The sequence below is a fragment of the Nelusetta ayraudi genome, unplaced genomic scaffold (genome assembly GCF_046127955.1).
Source record: "Nelusetta ayraudi isolate G7.1 ecotype Tasmania unplaced genomic scaffold, CSIRO-AGI_Nayr_v1 ptg000033l, whole genome shotgun sequence".
In the NCBI taxonomy this organism is placed as follows: domain Eukaryota; kingdom Metazoa; phylum Chordata; class Actinopteri; order Tetraodontiformes; family Monacanthidae; genus Nelusetta; species Nelusetta ayraudi.
In genome coordinates this window covers 563,571-580,341 of record NW_027466083.1, presented here as the reverse complement: position 1 = coordinate 580,341, position 16,771 = coordinate 563,571, and the positions used below count along the sequence as shown (strand labels likewise).

Genomic DNA, 16,771 nt, shown 5'->3' with positions numbered 1-16,771 from the left:
CTTTGGGGACAAAGATAACTGTGTGAAATTCCTGCTTGAGAAGCCTGCACTGATGGAGAAGAACAGGCAGCGAGGCTTCCAGGGTGCTGCCTGTGACTGTGGCGAGGATCAACCATCAGATGAATGGCCTTTCACTGGGCTGTGGCTCACATAAATACACCCAGAGTGACAGACTCGCTCTGCGCCAGTCCAGCGCTGTACTTATCGTAGAAGAACAGCTCCCCTGTCAGTGGGCAGAAATGTAAAGCCAGCAGTAAGACGGCCCGGGGAGCCTTTGTACTGAGCCAAACCTCATTTCACTTCAACTCTTATCAAGTTGAATAAATGTGAAAGAAAGGTTTTCTTTAATAACGGAGAATTGGACGCATTCCCTGATGACATACTGTTATTTCTATGTTTCCATTAGCACCTCTAATGGAAAGCCACTTACTCACTGAGGCCCTTACAGCCCCTTCAAAGGTTAAAAGATAACAGGGGGGGGTCAACAACTGCTGACAAGTGCTGAGATTATTTCCAGCCTGATAACTGTTACTGACAGCCACTGTCAAGTTGCCCACTGGAAGTGAGAGATTCCATGTTGCCCAGCCAGCCCCAGCAAAGACCAAGTGCAGATAGGGCTGACCTTACAGGCCAAGGCTGTGGTCTTAACTCAATATGATATGAATTCTTTGCTTATGTCACAGCATGTAAACACAACAAATATGATGAAGTATTTGTCAGCTGCTCTGTGGGTTTTGATCCCAGAGGAGCCGTGTCCATCAGAGGGCCTCCATTGGCACAAGCCGTAATATTCACAAAATGATTAAGTTATTCATGACATTAACTGGATTTTGTCATTCATATACTAAGATATGGTCCTACTCTATTTGATGTGACATTTTATTTTGATTAAAATGATCTCCGTCTTTCATGGAACTATATTTATCGCTTTGCACTGCATTGAGTGAAACAGTGAGCTATTTTAAAATGTGTCTTGAATTTCCACATGCAAGTGACTTGAAGCTGAAGCTGAAGCATAATAGCATGCTTCTGGATATGACCAGATATGGTTCCTTGCACACTTAGGAGTTAACACTACTGCTGGCTATGAAACATCTCTTATTTTGGATCAGTCTATGAAGGCGTCACACCTCTTTTATTGATCTCTCTTTTTACATCTAAAACCGCTTTACAATTGACGTGTGTGAAAACCTTTCAGCTCGCGCGATAAGGCCATTGGCTTCTGTTATATACAGTATGTGTGATCTATATATAGAAGGACGGAATTGTTCCATGTTCCATCAGACATGCTGTCGGTCGTGACGACAATCCTGCTTAGGCGTAGAGGTGTGACCAGATTTGTAAAAATGCTTCCATGATGTGAGGAAAAACTTGCTGTTTTCTCTGAGAGTCAGAGACTTGAATTTATATTTAAAGGGAACAGGGGGCTTCTCTTCCTGGCAGCAAGAACAATGACTAGACTTGGCACCATGAGCAAGTCAAAGCTCTAGACAAACAGCTAAGCATTTAGTTTTTAGTTCACAACTGTGTTTTTTGATTCATTTGATCTAAAATACAATGCTGTTCAATTCACTCATTTGAGAAGACACCCCTGTGAAAATATGCGTAAAAATAATAAATTGTGTCAAAAATATTTTACAGTGCTAATGAAGAAATTCAACTCAGCCGCACTGCCTGAACATACTGTATATAAACCATTGAGAAATACTTGTATTGTAGATTGTAGATTGTAGTGCAAATACATAAAACATATAAAGGCATGGAATCTGTAAACGTTGATTGTTTTTTTCTCCGTTGCCTTTAGGAGGAACAGGGAAGACTTAAACAGGGCTTTACTGAGCAGCTGCTAGTGATTATGCCTGTTATTATAGCAGGGCAGAGATTGAGCATCACTTTATTGTTGACCTTGGGGCCCTGGTGCTGAGGCTGCCTTTAAATCTATTTCAAGAACTGAATACTATTAACATATTTTAGCCACAGTTGCTTTTGGTTTTTCTTTTTAAATCTCCCCAGCCACTGTTACCAGACTGCACTGACACAACATGATCAAGTCAGCCCAGGTTTAGTCAAATAGACCTGGGTCTTATATGTTGTTATTGTTGTTGTTGTTTTTGTTTAAAATACAATTTAAAGTACAATTAATGAGCATCATATGACAGCAAACGACATTGAAATACAGTTTTATACAAGGAGTTAGAAATGGAAATGAGGGAGAAGGGCTTCCTCACAGTGGGGTCTCGCTGGCCGAGAATTACAAGAATTAAACACCTGCAAATCGCAATTGTACTTTTTCGAAATTTGAGAAATATTGCTTTTATTTTGCGAAAAACTGTCATGGAAACACAGCTGTTGTTGCCTAAAGGGAAAATACAGTGATAGTGTGTTTCTACTGTTTCACCTGACTAGAACGGGCTTCCATAGTTGAACCCATTAAACCTTCTTATATGTACGTCATGTATGTAAAATGGGAACTGTTGTTAATCATTATGAATGTTCAATGTTCAATATTGAGAAAGAGCAACAAGACCCCCAAATGAAGAGGAACACGGCACCAAAAGAACAACGCAACAATAACGTAGTGCAGCAGCACAATCAGATTTTATTAATCACTACAGGTTGTGAATAGGGGTAGCGGGGGGGGGGGCTCTACAGTACACAGCAACCAGGGGGATTTCTGTGGGCTCCACAGTTTCACTCCTCATCAAAGCCTTTCTGCAGCAGCCAGAGGAGTTGGAGGAAAGAGAGAGGAAGAGAAAAAGCTGTGAGCCTCCGGTTAGTGTCGCTCTTTACAACAAATTGGTTTTGCAATTTATGACGGACTGCAACTAAATCCTGTGGAATTCCATTCCAGTTGTCGTGCACCAGCGTTCCTGCACGAGAACTGGGTGGATGCATTTCCACCACACAGAAGCTGAGGCCACTCGGGTCAGAACCTCTGTAACCACGGAGCAGAGCACCCGAGTTCACGCAAAGGGCGGTGTGGCCTGCCACAGAGTGTTGAGTGCTACTGACCTTCGACCCCACATCGCGGCTCTTGATGCGCAGCTTGTTGACCTGACTCTCAGCGATGTCGGCTCTCTCCTCGGCCTCGTCCAGCTCATGCTGCAGCTTGCGGAACTTCCCGAGGTGGGCGTTTGCATGCTCCTCCTGTCGATGCCATGGACGGACGAAGAGAGTTGAGTGGCGACGGAGCAAAAGAAGCCTAATGCAGAGGCCACACTGCCGCACTTACCGCTTCCTCAGTAGATCTTTTGTAGGCCTTCACTTTCAGCTGAAGTTTATCAACCAGATCCTGGAGCCTGGCGATGTTCTTGCGGTCCTCCTCAGTCTGGTGCATTTCAAAACGCCGCGTCAAAGTCAACTTTGTGTTAAAAACCTACTATCACACATTTGAATGAATTTAAAGTCAGACAAACCTGATAGGTGAGCTCTTTGATGCGGCGCTCATATTTACGAACACCCTTCACAGCCTCACTGCTCTTCTTCTGTTCCATCTCCACCTCGCTTTCAAGTTCCCTCACCTGATTGTTTTTTAGATTATTACTTTGTTATGTTTTCGACACGCTTGGTAGGCTGGGATACCGTCACCGCAAATGCAAAAGACACACTTACCCTGGCCTCCAGCTTCTGCACCTGCTTCTTTCCTCCCTTCATGGCGATCTGCTCAGCTTCATCCAGGCGATGCTGCAGATCTTTGATAGTTTGCTCCATGTTCCTCTTCATGCGCTCCAGGTGAGCGCTGGTGTCCTGCTCCTTCTTCAGCTCCTCTGCCATCATGGCAGCATCAGTGATGGCCTTCTTGGCCTTCTCCTCAGCATTTCTGCACTCCTGCACTGCTTCCTCCACTTCAGTCTGAAGTTGGGAAGCATCAGCCTCGAGCTTCTTCTTGTTGTTGATCAGGCTCGTGTTCTTTTTTCCAACACAGAAGGTGGTTCATTCAAATGGGTGAATTTTACACAGCTAAATTTGAGAAGATGGTGAAACAAGTTCAAAGTCTTAGTCTTGGCCATACCTGTGAGTGCAGTAGTTGCACCCTCTCACTAACATCCAGCAACTCTTGCTCAGCCAGTTTACGACCTCTTTCAGTTTGCTCCAAAGCAGCTCTCAGTTCCTCCACCTCAGCTTGCAGCAGGTTGTTGCGTCTCTCAACAATGGCAACGTTTTCCTTCATGTCTTCGTTGGCCCTGAGAGACTCATCCAGCTGCAGCTGAGCATCCTGGAGAAAACATGAGCCCAATTGGAGGCTGCAGATTCAGATTCAGATTCAGAAGACCTGAGTCTCTTTCTTACCTTCAGATGTGCATGAATTGATTTGAGTTGTTTCTGAGCCTCAGCCGCCTGCCTGTTGGCCTGGCTGAGTTGGATCTCCATCTCATTGAGGTCACCCTCCATCTTCTTCTTCAGACGCAGGGCCTCATTCCTACTGCGGGTCTCGGTTTCAAGAGAGCTCTGCAGGGTGTCGATTGTCCTCTGCAGGTTCCTCTTGCTCTGCTCCATCTCCTCGTCTTTCTCAGTGAGTTTGCGTTCCATTTCTGCCTTAAGCTGGGCAAACTCCAGCTGGGCTCTCAGAATCTTCCCTTCCTCGTGCTCCAGAGAGCCCTAGAATGAATGCATTGTCAAACCATGTATGTCTCTGCTGATTACATCAATTAACGATTACCTACAATTCTTTTTTTCTGAAACAACTCTGTGCAGAAATGTTTTATTGTATTTACCTCCGCTTCCTCCAGAGCAGCCTGGATCTCACTCTTTTCCTGCTCTATTTGCTTACGGACCTTTTCCAACTCATGGATGGTCTTTCCTCCCTCACCAAGTTGCTCAGTAAGGTCAGAAATCTCCTCTGTGTTCAAAAGTGGGTGTGTTTATTGACCTTCCGTCCAGTGCAATATGTATATACCATAAATAGTTTCCAACCGATATATTACCCTGAAGATTCTTGTTCTCCCGCTTCACGGTCTCCAGCTGGTCCAAAGTTTCTTCATAGGAGTTCTTCAGCTTGAAGAGCTCGGTGCTCAGAGACCTGGCCTCCTTCTGGGAGCTCTCCAACTCACACTGACACTCTTCATACTTTTGCTTCCACTCAGACAAGACCTACAATTTCAAATTCAGGTTCAATAAAATGTATTTATGGGAATGTGAATGTTATATTATTTACAGATTGACTGTGGGAACTCTTTGTAACTTCTACATGTGGTGATTCATCATGGCAAAAAAAATAGTAATGATTCATTCTGATAAGATGAGACTTTCATCACACAAACCTTGTCAAAGTTCCTTTGCTTCTTGTCCAGAGCAGCAGCAGCAGCATTCGACCTCTCCACATCTACCATGAGATCTTCAATCTCATTCTGCAGCCTGTGTTTGGTCTTCTCCAGAGAGGAACACTTGGCGTTCACTGCTTCAACAGCCTCCTCGGCATCCTGGAGACGCTGAGCCAGCTTCTTCCTGGAAAATAAATAAAAATTATTTCTTACTCATAATTGCATTATTCTTGTTCATTATTATGAACTCATTAGCTCTGATCAACGTAGTAGTAGTAGTAGTAATGAGAGAAACACTGGAAATACTCCAATCCAGTCCAAAAAAAAATCTACTTCCTCTCTATTACTCACTTGGCTTCTTCCAGTTCCTCAGTTCTCTGGATGGCATCAGTTTCATACTTGGTTCTCCACTGAGCCACCTCAGAGTTGGCCTTGGACATGCCGCGCTGCAGTTCGGCCTTGGCCTCCTGCTCCTCTTCATACTGCTCCCTCAGCATGTCGCAGTCATGGCGAGCAGACTGCACCGCATGGGCCAATGCATTCTTTGCCTGCATTCAAATCAAGAATGGGTGTTGGGAACCTGGGAAAATAACTTCACCAAATAACCATTTTGCTATTCCTTATACCTTGACTTCCTCCTCAAGTTGTCTTTTGAGATCCTCAAGTTGCTGGTTGTAGGAATTTTTTCCTCTCGTCAGCTGAGAAACAAGCGACTCTTTCTCCTCTGCCTGTCTAACCAGTTCATCTGAAATGATATAGTTGTTTGTGGTTCACAGTCACACTCTCAAGTCAGAGAGCATCTTTGAGAGCAGAGGCCCACTGACCATTTTCAGCTTGAAGCTTCGCCTTCTGGGTTGTGAAGTCATTTATTGTCCTCTGGTTTTCGTTGCACTTGTTCCTGTATTCATTCATTTGATCCTCCAATGTTCTGCAAGTTTTCTCCAACATGACCTGCAAAAGAAATATAAAACAGCCATTCATTCATTCATCTATTCATCTATCCATTCTATACCCGCTTATTCCTATTCAGGGTCACGGGGGTCTGCTGGAGCCTCTCCCAGCTGTCTTAGGGCGAAGGCAGGGTGACACCCTGGACAAGTGGCCAGTTCATCGCAGGGCCATATAAAATAGTCAACAGACATTATTTTTCAATAGTGCAGATTTCTGGGCTTTAGGAACGAAGGACTTTAAGCTCAAATGTAGCGTTCGTCCACAGAGTCAGAACAAAACAACACTGACTCAAGACTTTATGAATATATAGATGATTTACTCCATTTCATGTCTGGCCATCTTCACCCTTGCACTCATACCTTTGTCTTCACAATTTGCTCCATACTGGACACCACATCATCCAGCTCCAGTCTGAGCTCACTCTTCTCCTTCTCCAGTTTCTGCTTGACTCTCTGCAGGTTGTCAATCTGCTCTCCCAGGTCGGCCACACTGTCGGCTTGTTTCTTCCTGAGTGTGGCAGCAGTGGCTTCATGCTGCAGAGTGGCCTCTTCAAGGTCTCTGCGCAGCTTCAGGAACTCGGCCTCTCTTTTCTTGTTCATCTCAATCTGGGCAGATGTCGCTCCACCGGCCTCCTCCAGTCTCTCACTGATCTCCTCCAATTCTCTGGCCAGGTCTGCTCTCTGCTTCTCCACCTTGGCTCTGGCAGCTCGCTCGGCCTCCAGCTCTTCCTCAAGCTCTTCCACACGAGCCTCGGTGTTTGGAACAAAATTTTAAGGCATTAGCCAAATTCACCTACATTTGGTAAATTGAGTGTAAACAATTGAGTATTCATTGTTTTAAAACAACACCCAACTCTTTCATCTTACCTGCAGCTCTTTAAGTTTTTTCTGAAGCTGGATGATGATGGACTGTTCATCCTCAAGTTTGCCATTAAGCTGACTTATTTCAAAGTCTTTCCTGCAACATTTTTACATAATGAGTACCTCGAACACATTTTGAAATATGTTTAACATGCAGAATTAGAAGTGTTTCAAATTGATAGTACTTTTTAAGACGTTCCTCCAACTGTTGCTTGTCATTTTCTAAATCCATCACAGTCTCCTGGGTCAACTTTAAGTCTCCCTCCAGCTTCCTCTTTGCTCTCTCTAAATCCATTCGAATCTTCTTCTCTTGTTCCAGTGACCCTTCAAGCTTCACGCAAATGTATTGAATCAATGTGGTTATAACCCAAAAATAAAATCAATCACAGGAAAGGAAATTGGCACTGGTTCATACATCATCCACTTGCTGCTCCAGCTTAGTTTTGGCCTTGGTCAGAGTGTTGACTTTGTCCTCTTCACTCTGCAGGTCATCCAGGGTTTGCTGATGAGCTTCCTGTAAGGCTTTCTTCTCCTTGGTCAGCTTGGCGATGATTTCATCAAGAGCTGCCATTTCTTCAACCAGGTTTTTCACCTGTGGCCAGATTGAAGTTTTAACACTCATGTTGTTGAAGATAAGCATCATAAATTGGCAGGTATTTATCAGTATATTACCTTGTTCTCAGTGGCGTGCTTCTCCTTCTCCACCTTGGCCAGAGTCAACTCTAAGTCATCGATGTCTTTCTTCAACTCAGAGCACTCATCCTCCAGCTTCCTCTTCTTTGCCGTTAGCTCAGCATTCATCTCCTCCTCGTCCTCCAGCCTCTCCATCAACTCTTTGGATTTTGCTTCCAGTTGAATTTTGTTCTTAATCAGCCCCTCACATCTCTCCTCAGCATCACAGAGATTATCTTGTTCCTAACAAAATAATGAATCAGATTAATCTATATCTTAACCTGACCCGTTCAAGGAGAACAGATGGGTACATACTGCCTGGACTTGGAGTTGCAGGTCATTCTTCTCTTGGAGAAGAGAAACCATTTTCTCCTCTAGTTCCTTTCTGCGAGCTTCAGATTTTGCATAAGCCTCTTTCAGCTTTAGGAATTCTTCCTTCATGTTGGCCATCTCCTTCTCTGCCTCTGCAGACCTTAGCAGAGGTTTGATCTTGAAGAAAAGCTTCATCCATGGCCAATTCTTGACCCCCATGAATGAGCGGACATTCCACTGGATCACCAGTAGTGCATCTCTAAAATAAATTTTGAACAGAATGTATTGTGTGAGATTCGCATTCTGGTCCGTGACCTTTCGAGATGAATGTCAGCAGAACACCATACGTACCTGCGTTCAACAATCTTCTGAAACTCAATACGAGACAAAAGACCTCGGGATCTGGCTTGGATACCCGTGATGATTTTAGAGAGACGTTCATCTCTCATCTCCTCAAGCAAACCAAGCAACCCAGCCTTGAAGAACACCTAACGGGGCAGTGTTTTTGTTTCAGTTAAACAATTATTTGAATGTCAACATTGTCTGACCAAACAATAAAATACTGTGAATGAATAAAAATGAATACCTTGGTGTGTCCAAATTTGTACTGGTTGTGATCAATATCCAGAGACCCAAGGAGTTTCTCGGCTCCCTTTCTACTGTCAATGAACTGGCCATCAGGAATGGCCGCAGGATTTAGAATCCGATATCTTAAGATGAAAAAAGGAATCAATTTAGCTTCAAAGACTACAAATTTCAAATGTATTTTTTCAGAATATCAAATAATAAAGGATTTAGTGTAAAAAAGGACACCTCTGCTTGAAGTCTCCATAGAGGATCCTGTTGGGGAATCCCTTCCTGCAGATCCTGATACCTTCCAGCACACCGTTACAACGCAGCTGGTGCATCACCAGAGGATTCTCCATGGCCCCAGGAGTCTTGGTCTCATTGGGGATGATGCAGCGTACAAAGTGCGGGTGAGTGGACCTCAAGTTGGTCATCAGTTTGTTCAGATTCTCCTATAATGACAATGTTGAAAGATTTAGAATCATTCAAATCAACATACAAATGAAAATGATGTCATAGTAATGCATTACCCTATGAAGGGCAGATACTGTCTGGAAAGATGACCCCTTCTTCTTCTTCTTTTCTTTTTTGCCTTCCTCTGACGTAGCTAAATTTTGACAAAAGAAATTAAAAAAATAAAATGTGGAGAAAGTAAACTTCAAAAAAGCTTACATTAAATCGATGAGAATAGTCAGAATATTCATTGGTACCTGAATCCGCTCCAGCATAATTTGCAAAGAGTATAGCAAGAAGTTTAACTGTCGACTTCTGGTAGAGTCCAACAACTGTCTCATTCAGAGGGTCTTTGTTCTTCACCAGCCAGTTGTTGATGTTATAATCAACAGTGCCAGCGTAGTGAACCAGGGCAAAGTGGGCCTCTGGTTTCCCTTTGACAATTCTTGGCTTCTGGAAATTGCTGGATTTGCCCAGATGGTTGTCATACAGCTTGGCTTTGAAGGTGGCATCAGAAGCTTTGGGGAACATGCACTCCTCTTCAAGGATGGACATGATTCCCATTGGCTGATGAGACCAAGAAAAGTGTCACATTCTTGTTTGATTCATTGGTTTTCAGTGTCATCCAGGAGCACGCACACCATTGGCTCACCTTCTCAATTAGGTCAATACAGGCCTGCAGGTCCATACCAAAATCAATGAAGGTCCACTCAATACCCTCTTTCTTGTATTCTTCCTGCTCCAGCACAAACATGTGGTGGTTGAAAAACTGTTGCAGTTTTTCATTGGTGAAGTTGATGCACAGCTGCTCAAAGGTGTTGAACTGGAAGAGGATAAAATACATTTTAAATGACCTGCACTCTCAACTGACCACTTTACACTCTGTTCCCACTGGACCTACTCAAACTTTGGGGTTAAGTATCTTTTCCGAGGATAGATCAACACATTGACTGGAGAAACTGAGAATTGAAACCCTCACCCACTGATTAGTGGGGGACACTCTATGTCCTGAGCCACAGCAGATGTATAAACATGCATTCATTTTCTATCATCAATGTTGGACTAAATGTACATACGTCAAAGATTTCAAATCCAGCAATGTCGAGTACACCAATGAAGTACTGACGAGGTTGCCTGGTCTCCAATGACTGATTGATTCTGATTACCATCCACAGAAACATCCTCTCATAGACAGCTTTGGACAGGGCGCCGACTGCATAGTTCACCTGTTGCACAGGAAAAAAAATATTTACAACAAAGAAAAAAATACAAAATATTGTTTTGTTGCGTGATACTTTTCTTTTCTTCATACCTGAGCAGTATTTTGACCCTTAGTGACCCATTCATTTCCCACTTTGACCCTCGGGTGACAAAGACCTTTGATGAGGTCAGCAGAGTTCAGGCCCATCAGATAAGATACTTTGTCAGCATCTGAAACCATAGAATGACATTTAATTGCAGCAGGTTTACTATTCCGACGTTTCTCTCTTCTTCTGCCTCAACCGACCAGCCTGCTTCTCTCACCTTCAGTTCCGTCAGCCTCTGCTTGCTCCTCTCGCGGCCTCTGCTTAAACTTCATGTTGCCATGATGCATGATGGCACCGATCATCTTGTACACAGAGTTCTTCTCTTCTTGAGTAAAACCCAGCACATCAAAGGCACTCTGTGCAGGAGAACAGAACACCTTAACAAACATTAATGTCAACAGTGTTATTGACCAGGTTGACTACTTAATCCAATGGCCAAATAACTCCTAACTTTAAGTGGAAGGGTGAGGTTACAGGGAGCAGGGATAAAGCATGTTTAAATAAAAACATAAAGCAATTTTTGAATTGCTCCCAATTCCAAGTAATCAATGCAGAGTTTTCCTGTTTTCTTCTGTTAGGTCTGTTGCTCCCCCTGTCAGCTTGACTCTCGCTCTCTCTCTCCATTCCTGCTTCTGGGCTTAATTGCAGGACCAGCGGCAGCTGTGTGAGGAGGCAGCAGGTGGAGCCATCGTCAATCACTCACCTGCTACTAAAGTGGGCCAGAGAGAAGGCACCAATTCTTGCTACACCAGGTTCCAGCTGCTGTTCAGATGATGCTACTACTGCTACCTGATCATCGCTTGCTCAGCCTGTCTGCCACTGGATCGTCTGTGCAGCCCCTCTGCCTTGCTGGCTTCCACATCCTACATAAACCTTGGCTGAGCTGCGTCCTGACCAACCGGGGCGCATGACATCTTCTACTGTCGTCATAGCATCAACTAGAATACTGCTGTTGATGTGTCGGTCAGTAAAGTAGATACTGCCCCAAAGTATTACACAACAATTTGTCAACCTCTTGAGTGACATTTTAAATCCAACTTTGTTTTGAACACATCTCATGGAGTCATAATTAGTCACACGTTAATTGGGAATTATGAATAATGGTTAGTCTAACATCGGTTGCCATCAGTTCATCTGCATCGTCAATGGAGGCCACTTGGGTCTCCCCTTGAGAGATGAAGGCATAGTCATAGGGATTGTTTGTGATCAGCAACATCTCTGCAGGACACAGGCAAGAGGCACGAGACACAGTCAGTCACATGGACGAACGACGACAAGCCAAGAAGTAAACTTGCTACTGGCAACATACGAACCCAGGAGTTCTGGCTTTTTGTTGGACAGAATCTGGTAGAAAATGTGATAATCTCGTTCAGCCTTCAGCTGGAAGGTCACACGAGACTTCTCCAAAAGATCTGATGGGAGCAAAATGTGTCAATTCACCTTCAGAACTGCATTTTAAAAATGATTCACTTTGGGTGTGTACGGATTTACATGTTTCAATGTCAGCTGAAGCCAGCTTTCCTCTGGTGTCAAAATGGATTCTGATGAATTTACCCTGTGTGGTAAAAATGCCTTTTGTTACGTTCTCGGTGATCTAAAAGGCCGTACTCCATTAGAGACACAACAATGAGACACCTACAAATCTGGAGGAGTTGTCATTCCTGATGGTCTTGGCGTTTCCGAAAGCCTCCAGAGCAGGATTAGCCTGGATGATCTGATCCTCCAGGGTGCCCTGTCACACAGCAAGAGGACGTCTCAGTATTTCACTGTGTATACTTCACCTTGTAGCTGTTAATGCGGCCACCATGACGGTTTGTCAGTGTGGTGCTCACCTTGTCTTTGGCATTTGGGTCTTTCTTCAAGCCTCCAGCCGCAATACTGGCAAAGTACTGGATCACACGCTTTGTGTTGACAGTCTTTCCTGCGCCAGATTCTCCGCTATAATTGAAAAGTCCAATATTAATATCTACATCTTGTGAAACTGCTATTGTGATTTTTTTGTTTGTTTGTTTTTAATTCCCTATCATTACATACGTGATCAGAATGGACTGGTTCTCACGGTCTACAAGAACAAAGTTTTAGAGAGAACAGATTTGGTTCAAGATTGTGTGACAGTTCTAACAATTGTGAATCATGTCAGGCCATTTTACCTGCCAGCATGTACTGGTAGGCGTTGTCAGAGATGGAGAAGATGTGGGGAGGAGCTTCACTCCTCTTCTTCCCCCTGTAAGCAATCACCACTTCCTGGTTGTAGACGGGCAGCCCCTTGTAGGGGTTGACAGTCACACAGAAGAGCCCCGAGTAGGTCTGAAATTTGAAATTCACCCAAAAAAAAATCCTCATGACACTAAACACAGATTAAAAATTCAGTTCAATCAACCAAAGTGTCCCCTTGTTTACGGGTTTGTTTTTCAGAGATGTCAAAGGAAAATTGTATTGCATAAGAACAAGAATCATAATTTCAGTTTGTTATTTTGTTTTGATATTTGTTTCGTTTATTCCAACCTTGTTGAACTAATCCTACTGTTAGTATGCACAGTCCAGCTCATCAACACAGTGAGGACCACTCACATAGATCATCCATGCTGCATAACGCTCTTTGAGGTTAAACAGCACAGCCGGCTCATGCAGGAAAGTCAACATGGCCATGTCCTCGATCTTGTCAAACTTTGGGGGATTCTGTTGCAGAACCTGGATGTCCTTCACAGTCACGGTCTGGCGAGAACAAGCGCAATTTGGATCAACACGTGGCTGCAACACAGCTCTGATCATCAACATCCTGCTTTGAGAGGTTTGTACCCTCCAAAAGTGATTAGAAACAATTAGTTCTGGCTTCTTCTAAGTAGTCGGCCCAGTGCAGTTGCAGAAGTTTTTGTGGTTGAAAAGGGAAAAAAAAAAAAAAAAGCACTTTATCATGTTTTTCAAAGCGTGTGCAACCACACACCGTACTGGTACCAATCATCCACTTCATCCCTTAGGTTTAGAATTTCTGTTCATTTTTATTTCCCTTCTTCACCAGCTGTCCTACACTGTTGTATGCTTTAGAATCGTCTTGGAAATCACCAGTTTTCCGTCATATTTCTGAGATGGGAATTCAGCTTTAGTCATAGATTTACAGAAATTCATACCTGTGTGTTTGTTTGTTCGTCTGACTGGAAACATGCTCGCACTGACCTTTCCACGTTGGGTTTCTACAGTGACCTTGTCTCCATCCCTGCTGCTGATGGTTCCTTTCACAAACTCCTCCACTGGATCGGGGACAAAGCACTCCTTCTTGATGTCGAAGATGCGCGTGGACGCCTCCATGCGCTCCTTGTCCGACTTCCTCAGGTACGGAGCAGCTGCCCCAAACACGGACATTTCTGCATCCCCCATGGCTCAACTAATGCATGCACACATCACACAGTTTTATACTTACATCATGATACTTGTGGTGTCAATATCATTTTTAGATCATTGGAAAACCTCTATTTCTTCCGCAAACCATAGTCATTTTAACTCTATAATAACATTAGGTTTAAATATTTGAAGGTTTAAGGCATGTGTAAGGTATTTACTTACCAGAGCAGTTGAGCTTCAATTTAAGAAAATAAGTCAGTGATCCACCTAGAACAAGCAGAAAAATTCTACTAGTGTTTTTAAATGCAATAATAAAATTATTAAATATTAAGATTATTAAATAAAACAATGAGAATTTCTATGAAAAAGCATCTCAGTTCAAAAACAACAGACTGTCGGTGCTATGGAAAATGGTTTTGTGAGCCGTAACACCCACAGTTCCCACTTACAGTCACTTCTGTTTGTTCCACTAACTGAATGTCATGTCCATTTACTTGAATAAGATCACATTCATAAATAAAAAAAAGAACCTGACATTTTGAGTAGTTTAGAAACCTGGTTACAAAAGCACACCGCAAGCACAAACAACAGCCAGTTGTGCAAACTTACAGAGGCCAGGTGAGGATGAAGAGGCAGTTAGACCTGCAGGGGAGGCAGGGATCAAATATATAACCCTAGATAACCCTGCCTTACAAGGCCAAGGGCACCACCCTGACCTGGACACAAACACAGCACAGACAGGTACACAAATCATCAACACACACACACACACACACACACACACACACACACTGTGGCAATGGTCATCGCTCAGGCGGCTCTCATTATGTCTGGCTGCCGTCCCTGTTCACATCCAAATGATGTGATTTTATGGGAGCACAGCCAGGAACTTTCTCCTGCATAACTCGCATGTGACTCATCCCAGCATAGCCTCTCTATCTCTAATTCTATTGCACTTTTTAAATTCTTTTCCCCTGTCAGGATAGGAGATGGACACAAACCAGGTTCTATTTATTGACTTGGAGCAGAAAGAGGGGCAGAGCCTGACAATAAAGACATGAACTTGGACCACAGATAGAAATTAAATGACATGCCAACAGTGTTCAAATGTTACAAAAGACGTTTTTATAAACTGTGAAGTTTAAGTTTAGAGAGTGTGGACATCCATTCATGAATATCAGAGACATGACGATGTGTGTGTGCACCAGACTTAGCAGAAAGGTGCATTTCAATCTGAAGTCCATGAAATACCGTAAATGATACAAACAAGTTCAGGCCAGCTTTGGGAGGATTGACACATTGCTTTGTCAACCCTTGTACAGCATTTTCACTTATTCTTTAAATGGCATCCACTGACATCAGTTACAGCTACAGCAGTTACAGCAACATAGCTGGATCTGAAAGAAGCTTCACTACCTGCAGACTCCTCCCAGCGTGTTGAGGAGAACGAAGTGGCAGCAATGGTCAGGGAATAGTTAGACTTCTGGTCACGGCCAACACAGGAAGTTACCTGCAATCATAGGATGATGCATTCGTCAATACCATCAGTTTTATAGGGATTGAAGTGGTATCAAGTTGACACACCAAGTGATGGTTGTGCCATTTTATGATTAGAAGAAAGTGACGGCAATGGTTGCTTTTCTCTGTTCTTGACTGGCTTAAACAATGATTTACTTGGACTCTGTGTTTGGTCACAGTACACAAGTGGCATCCCAGGCACCAAAAGGAACTTTTCCAGTACTACAACTGACTCAGGCAGTGGCAAAACTTGATTGGCTTGCTTTTAATGTGACAAACAAAAGGTTTGTAAATGGTAAATGGACTGCACTTATAGGAGCACCTTTCCAGCACCTTCACGGTAGCCCAAAGCCCTTTACAATGGCGTCTCATTCACCCATTCACTCACACATTCACACACCAATGGGTGGCTGCAATGGTCTCGTCATCTTCGGGGGGCCTCGCTGTTCCCAAACTTGTTGAGTTCATTGAGGATATTTTAAATATATTCCACATTCCGTCTTGCGTGACGTCACTATTTGAATTGCAAACAGCCGTTCTGAAGCCAGAGATTGGTTTTCTACGGTCAGCACCGTCTTGAGTTTCTGCTTCATTTTGAAAGATGAAGATTCCATATTGAGATGTGTGGATGGTACCAGTGGGTGGTACCAGAGGTGGGCCACCCACCCACCCACTGGTACGCCAACTACACTTGACGACTAAACTGTAGCCATGCCCACAACAACGCCACGACATGGCCATTTTCAACCAAAATCAGTCCAAATCGGGCATGGTAGAAATTGCGGGCCATTAATGCCTATTCGTTTATTCATTTATTGATTGATTTTTTTTTTTTTACTTGCACATGACACCAACAAAAAAATAAACAAAAAGCGATCCAGTTTGGAAAGGTATGAATTTAGTGCTTCTTTCTTTTTTGAGTTCATTTTTTTTTTTTGCAACCATTTTTGGCGGCCCCTGCTGGCCAAATAAATGAATGCAGGTTTTTGACACATTTGAAACCGGACTCTCCGTCCATCTTTATAAACAGGTTATAAATACTTTGGTAAGGGAAAGGATAATTGGTCTATGTGATTGACTGTTGCATGTCTACTGCAGTGCCCTCCTACACTCAAGGATTTAATTCGGGCCTGAGCCTCAGCGAAGACCTGCTCTATAGCTCTTGTGTCTGTCTCCCCTGCTGTGGCCTGTCTGCAATGTCTTACATTGCTGAGCATCACATTCCACTGTCATATATTAGCACCACATCATATCAGTGTGTCAATGCCATGTTTTCCTTGTGCTAATTTACTCTCAGATAACTCTTCCCTTAATGATAGCAGGTTCAAGTGGCTGGATGTCACCTGTCAATTTACACTGGGCTTAGCACATTTAGGCTTCAGGTCGAGTTTGTAATGACGGGTGGCCAGGCTGCACAAGGTTGTCAACTTCTGCCGTGACCTCCCCTTGGTGAGGAAATACACGGGACACAGATGGACAACGGTAGTGAGTGATAAATATTTCTGCAGACAGGTTCTGTCACACACACACA

General features: G+C 43.5%; 1 protein-coding gene across 1 annotated transcript; it reads right to left on the bottom strand.

The window, feature by feature from the left end:
- Positions 1-2,571: 2,571 nt before the first annotated feature.
- On the bottom strand, positions 2,572-14,464 carry LOC142891654 (myosin-7-like). The gene is made up of 39 exons (XM_076031340.1): positions 14,332-14,464; positions 13,945-13,989; positions 13,558-13,765; positions 12,955-13,098; positions 12,534-12,690; positions 12,418-12,445; positions 12,216-12,321; positions 12,023-12,115; positions 11,875-11,938; positions 11,697-11,795; positions 11,498-11,601; positions 10,601-10,739; positions 10,389-10,507; positions 10,153-10,302; positions 9,729-9,899; positions 9,334-9,643; positions 9,154-9,230; positions 8,870-9,075; positions 8,643-8,766; positions 8,408-8,544; positions 8,060-8,315; positions 7,745-7,987; positions 7,488-7,664; positions 7,258-7,403; positions 7,079-7,169; positions 6,572-6,961; positions 6,086-6,212; positions 5,888-6,006; positions 5,613-5,809; positions 5,262-5,445; positions 4,926-5,091; positions 4,716-4,840; positions 4,291-4,599; positions 4,013-4,216; positions 3,613-3,909; positions 3,417-3,521; positions 3,233-3,328; positions 3,013-3,147; positions 2,572-2,712 (listed from the first exon to the last, which is right to left on the bottom strand). Exons 3-39 carry the CDS (start codon positions 13,756-13,758, stop codon positions 2,692-2,694), a joined length of 5,817 nt encoding a protein of 1,938 aa, XP_075887455.1. The 5' UTR covers positions 13,759-13,765; positions 13,945-13,989; positions 14,332-14,464; the 3' UTR covers positions 2,572-2,691.
- Positions 14,465-16,771: the final 2,307 nt, after the last annotated feature.